Source organism: Podarcis tiliguerta (assembly GCF_965153285.1).
Source record: "Podarcis tiliguerta genome assembly, chromosome: 1".
NCBI lineage: Eukaryota > Metazoa > Chordata > Lepidosauria > Squamata > Lacertidae > Podarcis > Podarcis tiliguerta.
In genome coordinates this window covers 64,287,974-64,312,758 of record NC_139534.1, presented here as the reverse complement: position 1 = coordinate 64,312,758, position 24,785 = coordinate 64,287,974, and the positions used below count along the sequence as shown (strand labels likewise).

The 24,785-nt window shown below is 39.2% G+C and overlaps 1 protein-coding gene across 3 annotated transcripts; it reads right to left on the bottom strand.

Moving 5' to 3' along the window:
- Positions 1–128: 128 nt before the first annotated feature.
- Positions 129–24,212, bottom strand: TSG101 (tumor susceptibility 101). Of its 3 annotated transcripts, none has more exons than XR_014507594.1 (11): positions 24,009–24,212; positions 19,972–20,056; positions 19,186–19,251; positions 18,594–18,757; positions 18,004–18,130; positions 15,482–15,548; positions 13,265–13,362; positions 3,761–11,200; positions 2,648–2,850; positions 1,480–1,719; positions 267–600 (listed from the first exon to the last, which is right to left on the bottom strand). XR_014507594.1 is itself a non-coding variant. In XM_083426178.1 (10 exons), exons 1-10 carry the CDS (start codon positions 24,048–24,050, stop codon positions 511–513), a joined length of 1,182 nt encoding a protein of 393 aa, XP_083282304.1. In that variant the 5' UTR covers positions 24,051–24,212; the 3' UTR covers positions 129–510. The 3 variants fall into 3 exon arrangements, 1 of the variants encoding a protein (XP_083282304.1); XR_014507595.1 differs by having other exon boundaries at positions 3,761–11,197; XM_083426178.1 differs by lacking the exon at positions 3,761–11,200 and having other exon boundaries at positions 129–600.
- Positions 24,213–24,785: the final 573 nt, after the last annotated feature.

Below are 24,785 nucleotides of genomic sequence, written 5' to 3'. Positions count from 1 at the left end.
TAGGGGGGCTGATAACTGATCCGCAATTCTAAGCATACATAGTCCCCCTGAACAAAATGGGCCTTATTTATTCTGTATAAGTATGCAGAGGATGAGACTAGAAAACAAACACACATTTTATCCCAACCTGCTACTAACTTCTACGCTTTTATTATAAATTAATCTTGAAAGTACACGTATGAAGTTTCCAGCTACATTCTACATTAGACAAACTTGAGACTACAGCAGTGGCATTCGTTACACAAATGTCTGTAGCACCCCCCAAAAAGTGTTAACACAACAAATTTCATTTAGCCATCAGCCCACAAATGCAAAAGGTTTACAGAGAATAGAAAGTGCATTAATAAAGCTAGTCCTTACCAAAAAGAAAAAAAGAAAATATATTATCCATTCAAAATATTTTACAAGTTGAATGATGTAATAACTTATTCTGGCCACTTACTGATTAAAAGGAAAAAATAAATGAGGATATGACCACTTGGACTACACCACTCTTCCCTAAGCCATGGGTCAGTAGAGATCACTGAGTCCTGCCGTTTTCCTTGCTTTCTGCATAAGTGCCCGCAGCTGAAACTGCTTGCGAGACAAGAGGCGGACATGCTGAAAAGAAAAATCAGGCCAGAGTAAATCATCTGAACATGATCCGGCAGAAGTTATAACATTTTAACTTGATCAACTTCAATGGGGTATCTTTGTTACTGATAAATGAATATTTAGGTCCGGATTTTGACTTTAAAGACAACTTGAAAAGTAAGATACCATTTTGAATGGCATTTTCTCTTCGACTGTATGTCCCAATAATTTCAATGGTGTCAATTTTGACATTTTTAGATTCTTATAAATTAATTTTGTGTAATGGTGCATGTAACATATACCAGTGTTTCTGAAACTTGGGGCCCCAGCTGTTGTTGGACTACAACTCCCATAATCCTTGACAACTGGTACTGCCAGCTAGGGATGATGGGAATTGTAGTCCAACAACAGCTGAAGACCAAAGCTTCAGAAACTGTTTACTAGACACATGCAGTCACCCACACAATAACCTGAATCAGCCAAAATGGGAAAAGGTAAAGAGGGCATTTGGTTGGCCATACAGCTACAAGCACTTCCTCAAGACCCAAAAGCTGAAACTGATCCTACAAAACCTGACCAGACAGTGCATTAAACGCCTCACTCAGACCTGCTACAACAAGAATATATACACAGTGGTCCAACTCATCATGGGAAGACAAGTTATTCTGTTCTACAGGCTTATATCTTCCTGGCTGTCAGGTGTGTAAGGTTCTAAACTACAGTTTTGATGATGTGTGAGAGAGATAACAACAGTCACACTCTGGTACCATCCAATGCACTTGAAAACCCTCCCTTCTTCCCTACATTTGAAGAAGCATTAGAGTTAAGAACTAGGAACACAACTATTGGTTTCAGTGGACCTGAAAAACTACATGAATGTACCTTTGAATATTTACTCAAACCTACCTTTAGAAAGATATCAAGATCAATAACTCCACGTCTCAATGCTTCACCCAGGTAAAAGATGGTATCTTCAATGGCATTTTCCTCAGCATACAAGTTCAGAATTTGTTTGTAAAGTGGCGCTGTAGGAACAATAACTTCGTCTATGTCATTATTTTCTGACTGACTCTCCATTTTTTCCAAGGCAGAACTCAGCTCTTCATCTTTCTTTTTCAGGAGGTCAATGTTCTTGTCAACTTCAGCCTAAAATAAAAAAAATATAGGTTTGTTTTAAGATGCCTTGATACCTATTTAATCAACACCCTAAATTTCATTTTAAAGTCCATGGAAGGGAGTCCCAGGCACCACAGGAAAGAGGTTTCCCTCCTGCCCTCAAACACCTCCCATTGCATGTGAAGAAATTACCCCCACACTGCTCTGAGGGCAATAATGGCAAAAAAGGTGTCTGCCTGGGGAAACTTGGGATCCACTGAATCCCAAACTCTCCTGTTCCCATTACATACCTCTGGAACGGGGGAGGGGGGGGAGTACATGGTCCTGAAGCTGGTGTACTCAGTTTCCTGTCCTTTTGGCACTAGACGGGAAAACATGGCGGTAGGCAGAGTGGGCAAAGGACAGGGTAGTTACAAAAAGGAAAAAACCAGGATGGGTGCTACAACACCACCTTCTGCCCTGCCAGCAGAAGGCCGGCAGGACTTTGGGTGTGGCAGTTTCTTTGCCTCAGTAGGATTGCTCTGTAACACTTTAAGAGTATTTATGTACAAGAACAGCATTTAACTGCTTATTTGGATGTTCTCAAAATTTCACCATTCCTGCGCTATTGACCTTGTAAATAACCACAGACACAGGACAAATAATTGTAAAGTCTCTGCAGTTTTAAGACCACTATCCTCGCTTGCAAATAATGAATCAGTGGTGAGGAATAGATGGCTAGAAAGAAAAGGGCTAAATTTTTCATTTCCTATAACTGTCTTACCTACCACACAATGGATTCAAAGAGCTACAGGCAGCAGAATCTACTGCAAGGAAGGAAATGTTCCAGCTGCTTTGAGCAACCAAAAAAGCATCGTTGTGGTTTGAAAAGACATGGGAAGTCATGAGCCCAATGCTTTTAATTGCTTAAAAGGGGGAAAAAAAACAAGGTATATGGCAAGCCTTTTCGTTTGCTTACCACTTCCTGGTCTAGGCGAGTTACCATCTCTTCAAGCTTTTGGTGACCTTTTTTCAAGTCTTCCTCTGTGCGCTTCAAGGCATTGAGCTCTGCCTGGGCACGGTCCATTTCCTCTTTCATTCTCCATCTCAACTTATCACTGACTGCTGAAATAAGCGAAGCTCGAATGGTATCTTCGCTAATGGTGCCATCTCTGCTGGGACCTGTACAATAAGATTCAGTCACAGAATCAGCCCCTTCTACCTCTGAGGAGTTTTGTAGGTCATGACAATCTGAATGCAAAGGTATTTGAGGCTAAAAAACTAAAGTATGTTATAACAGGTTAATTTTCAGACATAACATTCCAAAAGGTGTACCCATGAACTTCTAAGTTGCTTAATAATCTATTGCACTTTCCCAACCTAAGGAGGTTCTGCCCATCTTCTCACAGAGTGCGACTGTGAACTTGAACCAACAAATATTTTAAAAGCAACCATAGAGCTTTCAAGTGTTAGCTAACTAACACATTAGCTAACTATCACAACGAAGAAACATCGTCCTTGAACACAGGTTTAGCTCTCAGCCACTCAAACTTTACTTTGGATAGACCCCCAAATTCAAAATGTTTTAATGAAAACACAGAATGCTTCTGTCAGATTACTAGCTCTGGTTATTGTTTGAGGAGCACTGAGTTGAGCTACAAACAATGAAACACTAGTTTATTTTTTATACAAATACTGCTTTTGCTTTTGCATCAACCATCATATAAAATATCTACAGTCATTTTTTATCACCAAGTTCACATGAAACCCCAAATGTTTGCCATGCACAAGATGGTCTTTCCTTATTAAAGCCTTTCCTTCCAAACACTCACATCCACGAATTCACATTGCACAGTCAAATCTACAAGTTTTTCGCTTGTCTCCTCACAGACAACACTGTCTGAAGAGTTTCCTTACATTGAGGACTTGAAATTTTATAAAAATGAATGCCCTGTCTTAATCACTACCGTTACTAATCTACAAATATATTTTAAGAAAGTATTCAATAAACTGTGTAGGTTCCAAACATCACAATTATATCAAACCTAGCAAGAATTAGCAACAGCACTCTAGTATAAAAATTGTATTTTACCTTAACACACCAACTCAAAGAGCCCCACAGGTTTCATATGCAGCTTGAATTTGCCGCCATCCATGTGTTCTCTTAACATTAAAACTCTTCTTCTTACAGTCTCTTTCACAATTATCAGTCCATTCTTTTTGCTTTTGAGGTGTTCCCACTGCCCCAAATAGCACTTAGTATGTAGAAAGTGTGTAGGGGTCCATCCCAGCAGTTTCCTGACCAGCCCACCTGCAGCAATTGTGTCCACTCAGCAATAGTAAGCAAAGTATGGAAAACGTCTGTTCATGCTGTCCTTTCTGAATCCGCTCTGTCTTGCTGCTGCTTCATTCACACTGGGGGATCTTCAAGCCAAAACAACTTTATGGAAGGAATCACAGTCTCTGATTGGAACTTCTGACTCCAGACTTGGGATTTCACTTTATGAGGATACATTGTTGATTCATTTTCAGTATTTCACTCTTCCTGCTTTCATTTTCTTTTCGTTAAATGGATATAAGCTTCTTATCTTCAGAATAAAATTAATGACGGATGAGTATCACCATTTCATTTCTTCAATGCTTTTAAAGTCCAATTACCAATTTCAGTGAACACCAGATGATTTTTATTTGCTCTCATTTCCATTCTTGTCTTGGGTTCATGTCCAACAAAGTTCAAAGTCTGACGCTAATGTCCGTTATGTTGATCATTGCTCCCTAGTCTTTCTGCTCTTCTCTTGAGTATGTATAGGCGTGGTATCATATGTAAGGAACACTGAAAACTGGTGTCAGATGAATAAACCCTTCTGCATAACAAATGTTGAGCAATTTAAACCAAAAATTATTTGAACACAAAACATTATTACAGCTCAGAGTTCTGCACATTGCTGATTCTAAACATTTGCGTATCATCTGAGTTCCCCCCATGAAGCTTTTATCCCAAAAACAAAACAAAAACACCTCTCCAAACATTGGCATTATTAATTTTCTATTATATTAAAAGTATAATAATAATACAGATTTTAATAAGACATTCTTATGGGACAAGGGGCCCCAAAACATCCTGGAAAATCCCACTTTTACATAATTACTGGTTTTTAACTTTTAGCAATTTCAACTTGAATTATATGCATATTTCTGAAGAATGAACAGGCATACAGACAGTTACGCTGATACATGCTGCTAGATGTATACAATTTGTAAGGCGAGCCCAAATAAAGACATCAAAACTCAGGTTAACAAATTCCCGCAGGTTCTAAAATGACAGCTAAGAAATAAGCAAAGGCCAGAGTCAATATCCTTAGAACATATTGTTGTTGCGTTGCTTTTAAAACAAGCCATATTCTCATTAAATATAAAAACATAGCTTGTTGTTAAAACATTTATTCAAATACTTGTGCAACAAGAAAACAAGTATAATTGAAGCTAAAACAGAGATGGAAGCCAGGATATTGTTTGATATTCTTTTAGCTTTAGAGGGGAACCATGGAATGTGTTGTGTCATCAAGTGCTGTCCCAACTACTGAAAAGACCCAAGGCAAAACAGTATGTCGTAGACGTTCTATTATATAATCTCAGGTGATTTGAGTGAACTGCAAACATTCAGACGTTTTAACTAGCCAAACATAGGGGTGTAACTTAAGTGATCTAAGTAAATATGTTTATGTACATCAAAAGATGTAACCCTCTAATCCCTCTCAACTGATTTAAGAATTCATCAAAGTTTGCCTTTAAAAGATTAAGACCAGACTAGCTATGTGGTAGGACAAATGAAAACAAGTATTCTGGCAGACTTAAGGTAGGTTTGCAGTGATGTCAGCATGTGATTATCTGCATTGCCAAATTCCAAGGAAGCCTGGTGATTGGGCAGATGAAAATGTGTAGAGCCCATTTCCACAACATAGTGATAACAAAAGCTTTTGACAGGTGATCTGTATTATTTGGGAGCTATGCAGCACCAAGTGCCTGAAGACTACTTTTCATATTTTGCCCCCTTATCCATCAAGTAAGCACACACTTACACTTGCTCCTAATAAAAAGAGCAAGGGCTACTTTTGGTTGAATTTGAAGTACCATGTCAAATCACTAAAGAGGTTCTCTTAAGTGTTTTCCCCATTCACCCTGTGTTGCATATTCCTGTACCTGAAGACAGCTGCACGCAAGAGTTTACTGCAGAAATTGGTCCTAAATTGAAACATGTTGCATCGTTTTCTTCTGAATGATCTAGACAACAGTTTCAACAAAAGGTTCTGTTCTGAAACTATCCATTTCTGTGTTTTCCATACCAAGTTTTATCTTCTTCTACTACTGTCTAGACTTGTCCTGTTTAAAACGAATTATTCAGAGTAAGAAAATCATGAAGGCAGTTTCAAAAAGTAACTTAACCTTATTTTGCTAATCCCCTGCTTCAGAAACTGTATTAAAATAGGGCAACAGGGGAAAAAAAACCCAGAACAAAATGAACAGATCACTTGGCTCAACTGAGTAAGCTGTGCTAAAGAGGAAGGTAAACACTGTTCAAAGCAACTATGGGTGATATCAAATGTTACTCATTCAGAAGTAGACCCATTTAGATCAATGGACTTAAGCCCACTTATTTCAGTGGGTCTACTCCATGCTAATTTAGGATTATCAGCCTATATGGTCATCCAGAAAATGATCTTGAAAAAGCCAGCAAAACAAAATCCTATTCAAGTGCTAGACCCACATTTCCATCTCTCTCTGCCCCAGGTTTCTTTCCACCATAAGCATATATCATATAAATATATCTTAGAACCAGTTACAACTTCTTGGTCAAAGCTGTTTATTTATGAAGCTTTTGTCTAGAGCTTAAATAAAGTCAGAGAAATAAGTCTGCATGTACAAATATATGGTTTTAGATGTACAGAGAACAAGATAGGCTACCACCATATACCAATTCATACCAGGAGCACCTGATTTGAAGAGCACCTTCAAGAACATGAACCCTTAACATTTTCAATCACTTCCATAATTAGCCACCCTTAGAGAAGAGTTCCTGGCATGCAGCCATATGTCCAAGGGAAAACTCAGACATTTAACCTTTGCTATACAGAGTCTAGTTTCAGAGCTGACCTTATGGTACTGACCTTACAGTACTGCAGACTAGCAGTTCACTCAGACAGAAAAGAAACAGCCAAATATCAACTTGGCAATGGAAGAAACTGATGTTTAATTTAATTTAATGATGATGACTATATATCACCACCAGTAGGACAATGTGAAATGTAGCATAAACAAAGTAATAATGGCGTATTCCTCAATTATTAACTAGAAAAGAATTTTAATTATCTTTTCAGTTGACGTTTCAGGAGGGGTATGATGTCAAACAAAATATTAACACTGAAAGATGGAAGTGCAAGATTAAACAGGCTAAATTGCTTTAGCTGTATCAGAACTGCCAGAGTAGACAGTCCATTTTAAAGGATTAACACATTGTGGAAGTCCATCAGCTGGGGGCCCTATAACCAGTTTGAATGACTTCCAGAAAATACTGCCTTACTAGGCCTCTGTTTAGTTGAACTTCAAGTAAGACATTTCTTCAGATAAGGTAGTAACCTCCACCCCCACCCCACAAATTAAGTACCTTAAGATTAACACCGCCATAAACCCTTAATATGCAGCTTATATTCTTGAGCAAAAAAACCATTCTCTGAGAATAAAAATTGAAAGGAAAGAACCTTGATATCAGCCTGGGGTCTATCTTCACTGAACCTTTTACCAGGCAATGCCAGGAATTTAACCTGACACATCTTCAGCAGACAAAATATCTGCTCATTGAGCTATGGTCTCTTCTTTCTCAGACCCTGCTTCTAGTGGCACAACATCCAAGGTTGGAGAGCCCTCCATAATGCCCCCCATGAGCTGCAAGGAATTTCCAGCAGAAGGAAATTCCACCTCTTGCCCAGTGGAAGTGATCTTCACTTGTGCATTGGGATCCTGCTCCAGGATAACATAAGTGAACTCTGAACACCTGAAAGTTAATACATTTATGGAAAGAAATCTTAGAAGAATGAATCCTGATATCCATCTCTACTAGTCTTTTCAGGGGATTCCATTCTAATTATATAACTGCTACTTACCCCCCAAAGCTTAATTAAGTCTGCAAATCAAAGAGACCCTGTGGAAGATGTTGCTCTGCTCACTGCTATATTCCAGTTCCCCAAGAAACTGGAGTATTCCAACAAGAAGAAAGATTTCTGAAAGGCCACCTTGTTCGTACAGATGTGCGAGCAAGGGAGACGCTGTGAGCTAACATGAAAATATAAAAGCAAACTTAATATTTGTTGCTCATTCATAAACATGCAACATACTTGAAATACTATATACCAACCATAAGTAAACTATATATAGTACTTAACAGCAGTGATAACTGAATTTTAACAGTCCCAACAAAATTAATAGCATGGATCCAAAAAGCAACATGTTTTTGCCTGAAAGCTTTCCCTTGCATTCTCCCCAAAAGCCACCCTTGAGAGTAGACGGAACCTCAAGAACAGTATGAGATGGGTGGTGAGGAAATGCAGTTGAAGGGGGAGATCAGTAAGCTGCCTTGTGCAAGGAGAAGTCCTTTCAACTTATGTAAGACAAAGTCTGGATCCAAAGCTTTACTTTTATCTCATGCAGATAATGGTCACCAATTACTGGTAGCAACAGCTCTTGAAAGTTTTGCTTTCATAAAATTATGTGTGGTAGTAGCTTACTTAAACACACTATTTTTATACAACCTAAATATAGCTGAGGAAAGTATCACCATTTCTGGGATGTTTGACTGTGGGCTGACTCAAGAAGTGTTTCAACAAGTACAATTAGCAACCCAAAGAACATCTTTCCTCAATCGTCTTTATAAAAAACACACCACATCATTCAGTACTAAGTGTTCACTAACAAAGAATGTAAGGACTAAGAAAGAAATACTAGTATTTTATTGTTAGAACACAAATCTCCAAGTTATACAAATTAGATGGATCAAACAGCATTGCCCAACATCAAAAAGGTAGAAAAGGTAGGCCCAGATCCATACTGGAACTTAACGTCCCTACTACAAGCAAGTATTCAAAATGAAGGCTATAGTCAGTTGTAAGCACCAGCAAGCGCCTGCCATGTCCTTAAGGGAATGAGCTGGACCGCACTATAAACATGTAGAATTCTGCTCCTGTCCCTCCCAAAGGCTATATAGTTCTCCCCCAATCTAGTGGGAAATTTCCAGAGTGGCATGCAAAGAGAGGTTATGTAAAAAAATATAAATGTAATCCAAGCATTCATCTTAAACTGCTACATTCTATTCCTGTTGCCCTTGCATTCCAGAATCACATTTGTGCTAAATTTTAGCTTCCAACATCAACCTACAAGATTGATATCATATTTGGAAGTACTGACCATTTAAAACCACAATACCGACGAATCCAGAATTCGTCTGGATATTGACCTGATTTCAGAGAAGCTGGGAAGGTGAAGTAAGCCACTGAAGTTAAGCTCTCTCTTGTTTGTGAAAGGCACATTACAGCATAAAAGCAATTTACATAAAATGTGCTGCCGAAACACTGAAGGATATTGGCTCATGTGGCTTCATTCACAACCAACTCTCCTTAAGAATATTCAAGTTCACGGCAGGGTTCTTTTAAAATAAAAAAGCATATGCTTCCCTGTAATTTGTTTCCTAGTAAGTACTAACAGTGATTGTGAAAAATGGTCATTCTATTAGATTATATTTTTAAAGTAAATTCTGATGCAGGCGATCTGCCTTTTTTCCAGGAAAGGTGACACAGTAATGCCAAAGCAAAACATGGCAAAACTGTCATACAGTCACTGTCAGACAGTTCAACAAGCTTCAAGGTAACCAGAATATATACCTTCACACAGTTTTAACAAGTGCCATAATAGCTCTGGGCAGTCATGATCTTTTGCAATGAATGTCTTGCAGAGTAACATTTAAAACTTTCAGCATCTAAAACTTATAAAGGATTTTGGATGTGACATTCCTGGTTGAATAAGCCATGAAGGAGCATCTGGTGCAAGCATCTGGTGTTTATGCTGGTTTTAGTACTTTGAGCCCAGGCTCTTTAACTCAGTTTCCCATTATGTCTGAAATTGGGAGCACTGGTTTAATGTTGATTTACTACCCAGCATCTGAAATCTGATTAGCAAGCTTGTATTAAAGCTCAATTCCCCATTTCAGAGGAAAGTGTGACTTAAAAGCAGCTTGGGCTGAACCTGGCACACATGGGGAGGCGGGAATAAGCTTGATGCTTATTCTTGCTTAATGAACTATGGTTTATTAAGAATTTTACCTCTGAGCCTGCCATATGTTAATAAACACTCATGAAGCATAAGTGATTAACATATAACTAGAGTAACATGTGAGTCCATGTATAATGAAGCCCTAATGCTTCAGTTTGTTTTCCTGCTCTAGTCAGACTCGCCTTTTCCAAGGTTACATATTTTTTATGTTTTATTCTGATCTACCCACATAAAATAGCTTTGTAAGCTATTACTGCACCCATATTTTAGGTAGCTATCACCTCGTGCTATTCACTGAGCATTTTTCGGATGGGAATATCAATCAGGGAAACTAAACTGCTTGGCAGTGTCTCTAAGCACACTGTAGAAGCAAACTGAATTCAGTGGGGTGGGGAAGTAAACAGAATTAAAAAAAACAGTTAAATATATCGGCAAATATCTTACTGCAGTGGTTGCAGAAAAATGCCACTAGCAATTACATTACTAAATTAATACCAACCACCATATTAACAGTGCAATTCCACTGCCTGAAAATTCAAATTACCACCGTTCACAACCTTCTAATAATCTCTGTCTGTAGAGACCTTCCATACTTGCTTAAACTGAAATCTATTATTCCTTCTCCAAAGAAAAAGTTAGATCAAAGTCTCCAAAACACTTAATAAATCCAGGTTGAAGACATCTGTGCCACTTTCAGACAAGAGAACACCATCTAGATGGAACAATCCTGGAGACTCTGGGACAAGTGAATCATGTTTGATTATAATCCCTCCAATACGTTCCATAAAACTGTCGATTTCCCGATTTACTCTCTTCCTGCTTTTCTCCATAAATTCATGGGACATATCTTGGCTCCATGATTTGCGGGGTACAATGTTAGACCAGACAAGGATGCTGTTCTTGAATGTTATCTTAATATGTATTATATCTTTCTTCATTTGTCTTATGAGATCATAATCTGCGTATGTCCCAAGGTCATTTCCTCCTAGATGGACCACCAATATATCAGGATCTGTTAGACGCCGCCGTGTGCGCAATAGGCTGGGTATCAACTGATCCCACGTCATGCCACTCTTTCCTAGCCAATGTAGTTTGGCATCCTCCAGTCGAATGCCCAACTGTGGGCCAAAGCTTCTTTCAAGTGCTCTTTTTTCTGCCCAGAAAACGTAAGAATGACCACATATCCATACCTGTTTCTGCTTTCTTCTGCCATCTGCTATTAAGAGAACAAACATACATTAATGCTTCATAAATTTTGTGGCCCAAGCACCTCCTGAAAACTTTATTCAGTGTTGTCTGAATTATTCCATGTAAAAATCAAAACATGAGACACCTCTATCTTAAAATACATGGCATAATAATCCATAAAGTCAACTCTTTATTTGAAGATTGGTGTGTAAAGTTTACAGGTAAAAATGCCTGTATTCAAGTTATAAGATCAATGGAAAGGAATGCATGCTCATGTACCCTTTTGATCAATCTTACAAGAGCAACTGAAAATATCTTTTCTAAATAAAGTTGCTAACAATCCATTTATTCTTGATAAAGTATATAGGTTTGATAGATGTGCTCTACTCAGAATGAAGTTCTTCCAGATTTTTTTCCAAAATTAACAAAAGGTCAGGAGCAGAAGTCCATACCTTTCAAGCAGAAGAGAAAGCTTCGACTGTTAAAAAAGCCCAGGGAGCAGAGTTATACTTCTCTATTAAATCTTATGTAGAAATTTATGTAACCATTTCCACACTTTGCCTGACAGGATTAATTTTTGTTGCCACATTACACCTCCATTTCTAAAAATTCATTTTCTGAACAAAATGCTAGAAAGGTTGCACTAGGGATAGATTTTCTATTACTGCCCTGAAAGAATAGTAATTTGATCTCTTCTAAACAATGTAGACCTCCAGTATTAAACTATAGAAAATTATCATTTTTACATTCTCCTTTCAATTTTCAACTTGTTTTTGTTCATGAAGTCTTTTCCCGACATGGAATCCAGTCAATTTTATAATTGTAAAAATGGTTTTATTGTTTTTAGAGTTTGCATCTTTTGTATTTGATCTTATTGTACATAGCTTCAATAGCATAGGGCTCTGAAGCAGTCCATAGACCTATAAAATAACAATAACGATAATAGTAATAGCTCAACAAAAGTGATGATAATTTTTGGAGTTCAAATATATTCTATGTGACGTTGGACAAGAAAATAGTGGATGATGATGTGGCCAGGGATCTTGCAGTCTTTGTGCTAAATAATAATGTGCTTTCTAAATTATATTCTTTTGAGGGTTTCAAGTTTTTGCTTATCACTAGAGGCAACACTACTTTCAGATTCTTAAGACTTCTTTCCTGAACAGATCTGGTAGTTCTGGGCTAAGTAGTAACACAGGTGAGCAAGCATTTCAGCACCCAAGAATTACACTGAATGTGAAACAGAAGAAAGCTGTTGAATGGCACCTTTAGCTTACAGATCAACAAACTTCACAAGATGAAGATCTGGTGATGGTAGCTGGGCTACTTCATGAACACTTGCATCACACACAAAAAGAGTGGGGGGGAAATAACAGTTTGGGAGTGTACTGGAAAACACGATGGAGTCAAGGATAGCTTGGTTCACTTCCAGTTAAGCACGGAACTCAACTGTATTTCAGTGCTACTGACCCGACAGCAATCAAGGTTTCTTCAGTTCATATCATCCTTAGGTACTGTTCTTCATCCTTGGCTGACATAGCAAAAGGCTTGTAAATAGGCTGTAGTACTGCCTCTTGGACTGCAGTTACTCCACACTGGCTACATGCCTCTTCATTCTTGTGTCCAAATGATGCTGCTGTTCAAGTTCCTGGTACATTCAGTGGTTGGTGTGATCAAATGAAACCCACCCCTTTCTCATCATTGAAAAGTTCATAACTACAAGATCATTCCCCCAGTTAATAAGAACATAATAAATATGTATGCTTAAAAAAGAAGAAGCCCTTGGGCTTTAATTTATCTTGGACCTGCAAACATAATATTTTCAAACACATGTGAACTTCATTACATAAAACAGTTCAATAAAAATGAAGTTTGTTGAACAGTGAAAACAGTTAATGATTGTTCCATAAATCAAACAATGGAGAGAAAAATGAACATCCAGCATGGTTAAAGTGTAATGTAACTGATGTTTTTGCCACGAGGCACTTAATGCCCATCTCAGAAATAGGTGTATTTGGATTTGCTTTATGCTGCATATTTAGAATGAGCAATCTCATTACATTTGGAAAAAGACACTTTCAAAGCTACTCACCCACAGTAGTTACAGGAGGCTGAGAAGGGTAGTGTTGTGTGCTAGTTGTTGGTGGAAATGATCCGCTAGGGGGAGGGTAAGGATAGCTTGGGTAACCACTTGAAAGGGGAGGGGGAGAAAGACACAGTGTTATGCATTCTTTAGTTAATATTTCCATTCATAAGCAATTTTTTTATTATATTTAAACAATTTATAATAGACAAACAGAATTTTAAAAAGAGCCACTGATGCAGATATAAACAGTCAGAGTAATATTCAAGCCCATGAGAAATTTGTTGTCATCCATAGGTTTCAGAGGTATCAATGTTTTAATCAATGTTATTCAAATATGTATAAATAAATTTCAAGTTCCCTGATCAAAGTTTCTTCACATTTGTGGATTAAAGCTGAAGATAGGTAGAGGCACTCAGTCTAATTATTCATGGTTCATTCTATGTTAGCAGTTAACAGGTTTGTACTTTGTTGCATTATTTTCATTTGAAAAGGTCTATGTTGCCTTGGTGGTTTCATTTACAGAGGGGAGATTGAGCAGGCTTCTGCAACTGCCAGAGCATGTACACATTTTAGAGTTTCTGCATGCTACGTTACTTTCCTCAAAAGTTAGCGCCCTCTATTTCCAGTCAGTTGGTGCCATGCACTCCATTTTCAGAATAAGTTATATAATCCATATAGTGATGGCAGAACTAATAAGCCATCAATAGTAGGAAACTAGAGACAATAATACCACAGGATATGAAAAAGGGAGATACAATACAGTACATGTGTGGGATTTCTACACTCAGAACTGTGTCTATTGTGAACAAGCCTTACTGTTTAATTCATTGTACTAACACTAGCCAACAACTAAAGGGAGAAAATGAGCCGATGTGTAGAAACAAAGCAGTCCTCAGCCCTCTTCTGTCTCCATACATTGAAAGAACATGTGCATAAGGTAGCAGTGTATTGTATCGAGGTTGGTGTTAGATTTTAGTAGACTCTCAGACTGGGCCTCTCTCAGTTCCCCTGCCCAAGAATGTGTCTTCCCTTGGGCACTCTGCCCACCAATTCTGCTGCCACCAGTCATTTCTCACTCCCTCTGGTTGTGCTTATCCAGCAGATGGCAGCGGTGTTTTTGATGGAAAACAGGCTACTACTCAGCTCTGATCTTCAGCAGCAGATGGCTGCCATCTCAGAGACCCCAAATGCAATGCCCGTTTGTGAGCACTGCATTTTGGGGGTCCTGAGATAGTGGCCACCCACCACGGACTGGAGTTTGAGTGGTAGCTTGGCTCCCATATGAAAATGGCACCTGCTGGTGGAGGGTAGTGATTGGTGGTGGTAACAGCATTGGACAGAGACCCCAATGGCGGCGGAAATGCCAGGCAAGGTGTCAATGGGGGTGATAGCAAGACTGGCATCAGCTCCAATGGGGCCTTGCCAGAACACGTGCAGCAGTTGCTCCAGTACGTTGGGTTCTAATCCTGGGTCTGTTTTGGAGTTGCTCCACCACCACTGCCCACACTGTCTATTGCTGGCTTCACCCTCAGACTTATACGTATTGGGCAGAAAGTCTGAAGGGGAAACTTACACACATTCAGCAAAAGCTACACAGGCTCCTCCATGTAACTAGGAGTTCTGTGGATGTAAATTTTGTGGAGGAGCCTGTGTGCATTAAGCTGAACTTACACACATTCTCCCAACAGATCTTCTGCCAAGGGCACAAAGGTCTGGGGGAGGAGCTGGAGGGAACAGAGACATCAGAGACAGAAAAAAAATGCATAGCTGTGCACCCCCCTACATGTGTTCTTTGAACATGGACATGGGAAGCCTAGGTTTTTTATATATAAAAGGCCTCTCATCAGGAGAGGATGCAGCCAAATAATGTTAAGAATGCAGGAAGCAAGCTGAAAAGTTTTATAAAGAGGCAAGAACGTGAGTCATTTTAGAAGTATAGGTTTACAATGACACCAATTTTGCTCACTATACACTTAATCATTGCTTTACTCAAATGAAGGGGCCTTAAATGCAACCAGGCTTTTTGATGACTGTATTTAAAGAACAACATATAAAAGACCCTGACTCAACACCCAGACAAAACTGAACTCAAGATGAATGGAATACAAATCTAATGCTTTTAAAGTCCATCACTCTCAATTTCAGAAATGGGCACAACATCACATTGTCCAATATTGACAGTGTAGTCTATTGGATCGGCAGATTCAGCAAACTATAGCTTACCTTGGGTTAGGTGGTGGTCCAGGAGGGAAATGAGGCATTCCACTTGGCATTCCTGGCATATAGGAAGCTGTGCACAACAACAATTTCAAACATTTTAACAATTTAGGATAGTGTTGTTCAATTATATAAAATTATCTTTACAAATAAGTAGTTAAAAATTAATTGGGTTGCCTCTACTCAAGGTAGATCCACCAAATGAATGGAAACAATGAACTTAGGTCTATTTCTTTCAATGGGTTGAGTAGAACTTAGTTGAATACATTGCACTAGGTTAGATCCAGACTTCCTGTGAGCAGAAACCTTCTGGGAGGAAAGGAAGATGCAATGGTTACCTATTTCTTCCTGCTATTTCTGACCCCTGAAAGTTGTTCTGGAGGACAGGGGGAGAGGGGTATTCTATGGAAGACCATGGAAGTTGGTGCTGAGACAAGAGGCAATAATCACTTCCCCAAGTCTCCACTGAACCTCAGTCCCTTTTTGGAACAGAAGCAGCTGTTCTATTAATAGAATGACAACTATTGATGCAGCCCACTTGTAATTTCTACAGTTGTAAAAGTAATTTTTTAATAGCCCACATGGAGCAAATGCAAAAGGAAAGAAAAGAAAAAAAAGAAGTCTTCTTGACCCCTGCCCCACCTTCAGAATACGCAAACAGCAGCCCAGGAAACCATTTCTCTTCCTAGTCTTCCCTGTTGTGCTTGCACTTATTATGCATTTCAGTTACTTTACTCTTGCTGCATAAGCCAATTCAGAGTGTTCATTTATCCCATTTTTTTCCTTACACATATTCAAATCCATAGGTGGAGTTCAACATCACATTATTTCAATTTTTCCCTTGGTGCAAGTGTTTTTGCTTGCTTGACAGAACAATCTCCCTTCTCCTCCTCCTGCAGTCTGGGGTTTTTTCCTCCCAAAGCAGATAGTGTGGGGAGACCCCGCCGTGCTACTGTGAGCCCTTCCACTGGCTCCTGCTAGTACAATTGTTTAGTACTTTAATTGAATCCAGTCCTATATAACCAGGGAGTCCTTACAAACAAGCCATTATTAAAATGGAGCAATTAATCTAATAATAAAGATTAAGATGTTCATACTAAGAGCTGGATCTATAGAGTTGGTTCCAGAATTGTGAGGGAAAAGGCCCACTTTCCCCCTCCTCCCCACTGCAGCTCACTACGCCCCTTCCAAAAATCACCTGAAATTTGAGGGAGTTTGTGGAGTGGTCCAAGATGGGACACGAGGGAGAAATCAATGAATTAGATGTGATGTGTGCCTTGCATTCATTAAGTATAAGTAACACATCCCACACTCCAATTTAAGACAATTGAGACTGCACTTTGGGGCTTTCTCCATTATGTTATATCTCTCACTCCACCAACTCTACATGCAGTGCAATGAAGAGTTCTGGAGAACCTGAAAACTTGCTCACCATTAATATTACATTTCCAAGGGTCCTAATGAAGCTATTTCCCAACTGTGGTTTTGCACACCCCCACCCCCACTGAAGACAAGGACAGCTACCTATGATTTTTAAAGTGATGGTGTCAAAGCATTAGTGTTACTTTCAAGCTGGCACTATATAGCTTTACTAGTTCTGAAGTTAAACTCCTGGCTATTCTATATTTGGCTGACACCTACTGGCAGAGATGATATTCTCTGGTGGTAAAAAGAAAGAAAGCTTTTTGCAATGCTAAAATGGCAGAAGAGAAAGGAAATTTAACTTTCCTTGAGTGCTCAGCATTGGTACATCTAACAATGACAGGTTTTTGTTCTATAAAATGAATTTTCCTACAATAATCCCTGTTTTCAAACTGGTATAAGTATACATTTCAAATAAATGCCCTACACATCTTATAAAATAGCACAGTAAATTCTTGCAAAATAATTAACAGTTATAGGAACATCTTTTTCTCAGAAGTTGAGAGCAATGGAACATAAAAGTGCCATTATTAGATACCCAAAAATTAGATACCAAAGTGAGTTTTTAATTTGATTTGCAATTAAAAGAAAATTAATATAAAGGATGCCAATATAACTCTGCTAGCATTATAAAATTAATAAGTTTCAAAAACAATGACATATGAAGATAAAGGTACTGATAATGGCAAAATATTAGCATAAATAATGTTTGAAAATAGATCAAGGATCAAATGAATTGTAGCAACGTTGTTGAGTTTGTAGTGTGGGTGCTAAAAAACTGAACATCTTTCATGGAAATTTATTTATAATCAAAACAGTTATTAGACAGCATGCTCAAAATATCTAGCCTAATTTTCTGCATTTAAATAAACCAAACTCTGAGCTGCTGGTAGCTGAAAAAGATTATAAAGAATGAATATTGGCTATACAACTTGTGCTCTGGACTGGGCAATTGGCAGCAGGGATACTTTATATTTTAACCAACAACATAATTACATATTTAGAAACTGATACTACAATAACTAGATCCTTTCAACAACACACCCTGCCATTATTCTACTTGTTTTCATTGCAATTTGCAAGTATATGGGGTACAAGGTACTTACAGTTTGGTGGTCCTGTTGCCTGGTAAGGTGGGTAGGCTGCTGAAATGGTAGGCCGAGAGAAGACTGGAGGTTCTTCTCCAAACACCACAATCATCACTTGAATCAAGCCAATCAAATCTGATTGTGGCTAAGGGGAAAGCACATAAAAATCTCTTTGCTTTTTTAATCCCACAAAGATTAATAATGACAATGCATCCATCACCTTGTCAGTTATAGGTGGTCATTTGGTTACTCTATTTGTAGGTTTTGGCCAAGTATGTTCCAATTCAGGTTCAATCACTAACTGATAAAAAATAAAGTGTAGCATGTCACTGAGAAAGTACTGATGAACCCTAAGCCCATATTAATTATCGGCAGCAATTAGACATGCAGGTATCATGAATGGAGATCAAATATGACAAAAGCAGTAACACAATTAGTACTGTGTAAGAGTGCTAAGGTTTTACCCAACAGAGACCCCAGTTTCCCAATGTCACGTCTTTCTGCTCTAACAAATGACCAAAGGAGAAAGCAGAACATTAAACAAAACTGCTACTTAAATGGTGAAGTAATTTAGGGCTAATGGTTAAGAATTTTATAATTGTACTTACATGTTTCCATTCATGTAGATATGGAAGGTATATCTTGCCATTTGCATCCACGTGCTTCCCAGTTTTAATTGTCATTGAACTAGTTGGCTTAACAAAACAGATTGGTGGATTGTATGGATATGTATCCAACAGCCACAGACATATTGGGATATTGTATGTGTTACCTGAAGAAGTTATTTAAAAAAAAAGATGAATGCATTATTATTTTCTCCTTCTGACAATATATTTTAATGCTGTGAAATAGGAATGATTACAAATGCTGCCCTTGTAGTGATGGAAGGCCTTCTAACCTCCACTAACAGAAGCAGGCTGCCCTCTAGCCCACTGTTCTGGAAGTCTCCTTGAGCCCTTCTCCCAGGGTACATGCAGGGAGGGGGAAATTCCATTGCACACATTGTGCTAATGAAAAAACTTTGTTGGACACTGCACAAAGAATAGGAAAATCTCCTGTATGTGGCAACACAAAACAGTTGTACAAAGGTCCAAAACTAAGAACAAAGCATTCAGAACAAGTTAGTGACCAAGCTGATCAAAGTAAATGATGTAAGCTTTCAAGTAATGTACTGGCAATCTACCCAAGACAGATACATACCTTTGTAATTTACAGGAATGGTTCCTGTGAGGCTCATCAGTTCTCTTGATGAACCATCATTAAAAACTGAAAAGCAAAAAAAAGCATTATGCAACCTGTTCATTTGATAGTCAGATAACAAAAGCTGCGTGCATGCTTGACAAAATAGATATATAATCTCAGAGACTACTTTTCTTCAAACACTTCTCTATATACAAGCAAGCATCTTCTAGGAAAATGAACTAATAACACCACGCAATAAGAAATGGCAAGCAAATTATTGTGTGACACAGGCAGATCTGCTCCATACAATTCTAGCATCTATGAAAAATAAAGCTGCCATAAAATTGCTATTGTAGTTGTCAGCCTTCAAAGCAAAGCCTAAATATCAGCAATACTATTTCCAAGTCAAGTGGGCGGTGGCTGTGGTACTCCAGACATTGCTGGACTACAATCCCATCACCCCTGATCATTGGCTTTGGGGAAAAAGATTTCCCTATTACCATTTTGCCAAAAAGCATGTCTCAAATAATTAGCACAGTACAGGGGTGACTAACCTTTGGTCCTCCATATCTTGCTTAACTATAATTCAAATCTTCTCTGACTATTGTGTTTGCTAGCTAAGGCTGACTGTAGTCTAACAAGATCTGGGGAACACCAGGTTAGCTACCCTGGTCTAATAAGCTACCTTATTTCTTCTTTGTCATAAAATTTCTTACACAAAATATGATATACTGATAGGAAACTGACATAGGCTAGCTAACAAAAATACTGCACAAAAAAGAAAAACATAACATAAAAACTCACCATATCCATCCATTACAGGCTTGAGGTCTTTGTACTGGGTAATAACACTGACAGTTTCCTGAACAGTCAAGTCTCTGTACTTGTACTAGGGGGAAATAGATTTTTGAAAATCTTAAAAGCTCCACGAAAGACAACTTCCACTGAAAACATTTAGACTTCCTTCAACACAACTATAGTGACTAGAGAACAAGATCTGCAGTCTTCCACAGCAGGTAAGATACTATAACTACTTTTTTTATATAGAACCACTTTGCTGAATTACTGCCAGAGATTATAGAGTAAACTTGACCTGCCAGAATCAAGTATAAGTGGTATGTCATGATGCAAAGTGAATCAAACTCAATTCTACAATTAGGATGCTCAAGTGAAATGAGACTGTCCACAATCCAACATGTTTTTTGTCTTGTGGTAAGCTGACGCAATTCTACAAACAAAATGAATACATTTATGAATTAATGTAGACCACTGAACAGATTTTTAAAACTGTTGATGGCAATGAAATAAGTAGAGGATTGTGTCTCTATGACAGTCCAACATCTCTGCAAAAACCATCTTTCTCTACCTCAGCCATCCACACACAGTGCCAACTGATCCAGAACACTCTCACGTCCCACACGTATCTCTGTAGCCGCCCACTCTCCACTGGACCACAAGAAAACTGATTCCTTCAAGCTCCTCTTTCAAGTCCACTATCAACTCTGCTTGAGCAATCCCAGTTCACAACTCCTTGTTCTTAAGGTCTCCTTGTATGGGAAATGCAACCAGAAGACAAAAATGTATCAAGGAGTTAGTGATCTGTTCCTTCCCCCTCCCTTGCTCTTGTTAAGTTTTTTGATGGTGTGAGACCGGTCTTTAATGGCCTGAGAAAGTTGGGAGGAGGTGAAGCCCTACACACAGCAGCCTTCATCAGTTGGAAGGACAGTGCTGGGAACCTTATTTGACATTGGACATTGTTTTGAGAAGGTGAAGCACTGGGAAGGGGTGGCTAATGGATGATCTGCACATAGCCAGTCTGGCAAGCCACACCTGCTATCTATAGTTTGGGCAGAGTTTCTTTGAAGCTCCTGATCGGCTGCAGGGCTGTGCAAAGTGAGGCTACCTGGGGAAGTCGCTTTGCCACTTCTTAAGGGCTTCTAAATGGCAGATTGAAGTGCTTGCTTGGTATATATGCATTGCTTGCTGTTTGAGAATAAAATCTGTAATCTTCCCATTCACTTGTGTTTTTTGTATTGCTTCTGAATCTCATTTTAAAAGAACCACCTTGCCTTTGGTTGTAAGACCAACAGCAGTCAACTTCTGTGGCCTCATTGCTCAAAAAGCAGTACCAGAGTTTGCACTGCCGCCAACACCTGCCTTTATGCATTATAATACAGATTTAGTCTGTGATCTGTGACCATGGCCAAGCAAAATCAGCTGTGCAGAGCCAGCTCAGCTAGCAATGTACTAGTGACTTTGTACCTTTAAGGCAGTCACCAACATTCACGTCCAATTAATTACCAATATATTTATCTGAAAACAATGAGTTATGCAGCCACAAAGAGAATAATGCAACAATTAATATTTTAAGAATTATGAATAGTATCCATGTTCTACACCACACTAGCTCAACATTTAGAATGCTCTTGAACAAGTTCAAATATTCAATCCTATGGTTTATCACTAATTTGATAAAACCAGTCTAAAAAAGGGAGGAATTCAGTGTCACACTAGAACAAACATTCCATCAGTGCAAGCATTTCTACAGAACAATCTCCCCCCCCCACTGTTCTGGGGGTTCTCCTGACCCCCCAGCAGGATAGGAGAGAGAAAGTCCCATTGCACTAGTGGAAGCCCTTGTGCTAGCTCCCGCTAATGCACCCACTTAGTTGAATCTGGCCCAAAATAGCATAGTGCTAGCAAAGATATGCAAATTTCTACTCATAATCTTTAACAACAAATCTGACAAAATACTGTCCCCACCCTCAGTTAGAAATGTATGTTGAAGGTTAAAATCACAGGTGTCTAATCAGGCAATGATGCATTCTTACATTCTACTTCCTCCTCTTCATTCAACTTGTTACAAAGTAATAAGGTGGTTTTGCAACTTACTTGCCAATTAAGTATAGAATGGATCAGAAAATGACTCAGGGGAGAATATGCACATTAAACCTGCTGACTACTTAAACTAGCTTCATCCAACTAAAAGATCAGCTGGATGAGTAAAACTGCTGTCCTACAAACATTTACTTGGGAGTAAGTCCCACTGAACTCAACTGAACATGAGATGTAAGGCTGCAAATTTAAGCACGCTTACAGCTCAATTCCTATATGTTTATTCAGAAGTCAAAACCAGGCAGACAGCCTTCTCAGTGGTGGTGCCCGCCCTGTGGAACGCCCTCCCATCAGATGTCAAGGAAATAAACAACTATCTGATTGTTAGAAGACATCTGAAGACAGCCCTGTGTAGGGAAGCTTTTAACATCTGATGTTTTACTCTGGTTAATATTCTGTTGGGAGCCGCCCAGAGCGGCTGGGGAAACCCAGTCAGATGGGCGGGGTATAAATAATAAATAATAATAATAATTACTACTACTACTACTACTACTACTGAATTCAATGAAGCTTACTCACATATAAGAATCAAGATTAAATTAAAATTAAATGGCACTCACTATTTAGGTTATTCTTTAAGTACTATGCATTAATAATTATTAAAGAAGGAATAAGAGTTTGTGTTTTGAATAAACTTAATTTCACTGTAGCACAGCAAATAAACATACAGTACAAACAGCTTCATTTATTAACAATTTAACAACAAACCTACACTGAACTTTGCAATTCAACTGAACTTTGGTTTGATACTGATACCAGTTTGGCATTCTCATCCAGGTTTTATCATGAATCTAGTCACCTTTCATCAATGTTCAGAGCTTTTATGTTCTACTGATTTCAGCAGAAGAATAAAGAACATTAACAACCTTCTCCAAATGAAATTCGCAGCACAAAAATGTTGCTTATACAAGGAATTAGTGAACTAAGCTGCTGGGTGGCATCCTTTTCTTTGTAAATGACAGACAGGTTTTCCTATAACCTGGTAAATTTAACCCTATAGTAAATTTCTTACTTTTGAGTGTTTTAAAATTAAATGTTTTAACACTATCTAAATACCTTAGAGTCATTAAAGCTCCCAAGTAAACTGTATCCAGCTGCTGCTAACAGATGCCACACTAGGTCAAGTTGTGTTAATTCACAATTTGGGCCCAAAGTACCTTTATACTCAACCTTGATCACTGAGATTCTTTGATGGTAACTAACCAACTCCTTCACCAACCTGAATGATCTCTGCTCACTTGCTGAGTTACATACTTATTTTTAAAATGTAGTACAGTAGTAATAATAATAATAAAACCAAATTTGTGTTTATTTAGACTTTAAAAACTCCTAAAGTACTTGCTTACTAGTTTCCATGATTCCTTTAGCTACTAAAAGCTTAGTCGTACCCTTCTTCCTCATTTCAGAAGGGAATTTAGCTTTAAATAGGCCACGAAGGGCAGCAAATGACTCCGGAAACCCACAAAAACAAAACACCCAACTGAAAACTTGGGAGAGATCGCAACACGCCCATTATTTTCCTGTAATAACTAGGGAGGCCTCAAAGAGTTAGCAGAAGGCGTTGGGCGCTAAGGGTGACCCCTTTTTGGATTGGACAGACCAGGGACTATTTCGGCCCGCTCTTTCCCTTTGCGGACTCCCAGGAGGATCATTCTCGCGACCCACGAAATTAGAGACCCTTCCCATTCCTGCTGCTAGAAAGCCGGCCTCCTTTATTCGTGTCTGGCTAGGATATTTTTGTGGGGTTTTTTCCCCTGGCAGCAGGAAGAAGGGAAAGAGAATGACTCAGGAGGAAGTTTCGCTCGGGAAGCGGCGTGAGGTGAGGGGAGAGGGGCGGCATGGAGGCCTCGAGGACCCGCCGGGTGGGCGAGCGCGGAGGAAGCCCCGAGGCTGTTCCCCCGACAGAAGCCCGCTGGGAGGGGCTCCCCGGCCGGCCTCGCCGTTACCTTGCTAAGCATCTTCTTCAGCTGGCTCTCCGACACGGCCATGGCGGCGGCGGCGGCAGCGGGCCCTGCCGGCCGCCGGTGGTCGTCGTTCCGCGCCCCTCCTGCCGCTCCTCCGACTCCCCGCGCGAACGAGGAAACCTGCCCCGGCCTCCCTTCCGGAGCTTCCTTTCCACCCGTTTCCGCTCGGCGGCGCGGCACGACGTCACTTCCGGCGGCCAGGTGCCGCATGCGCGTTAGCGTAGACTGCTGTCACGGACGGGCCCATAGAGATAGCAACGTGGAGAGGCGCCGCCTAGTTTTTCTTTATTCCCATATGGAATCTCAGTTCTATAAAAGCACTGAAAGTGAATGGAGCATAAAATGTAACCATTCGGTTGAGCGCTGGGTTGGGATGGCCGTGCGAGGGAGTAATTTAATTAGACTTTCACCTTTTCCTTTTTCTCTTTTTTCTACACAACTGGGAGCGTTTTGTCTATGTGCTTTGTTTTGTAAAGAGAGAGAAGGAAGTACCGTATTTTTCTGTGTATAACACGCCCCCTATTTTGGGGGCTCAAAATTAAGAAAATATCCGTTTATAAGACGATCCCAATTTTAAAACATTAATTTCAAGTAAAAAAATCCTCGTCTTATGCTATGCACGGAAAAGTATGGTAAGTCCTCTGTACCGGAAATGATAGTGGCTGATTGTAACATCTTCTTCATTCAATAAAACGTTGGGACCACTGACTGCTACAGTCATACCTCGGGATAAATGCACTTCGGGATAGGTATTTTCGG

What these genes read in the sequence shown, in the direction of transcription:
- TSG101 (XM_083426178.1), bottom strand. Translation starts at nt 24,050, where the DNA reads ATGGCCGTGTCGGAGAGCCAGCTGAAGAAGATGCTTAGCAAG. An exon ending in CATTCCTGTAAATTACAAAG is followed by an intron (nt 18,758 to 19,185) that starts GTATGTATCTGT and finishes TAACTTCTTCAG; the next exon opens with GTAACACATACAATATCCCA. An exon ending in GCCTCCTGTAACTACTGTGG is followed by an intron (nt 2,851 to 13,264) that starts GTGAGTAGCTTT and finishes CTTATTGTACAG; the next exon opens with GTCCCAGCAGAGATGGCACC.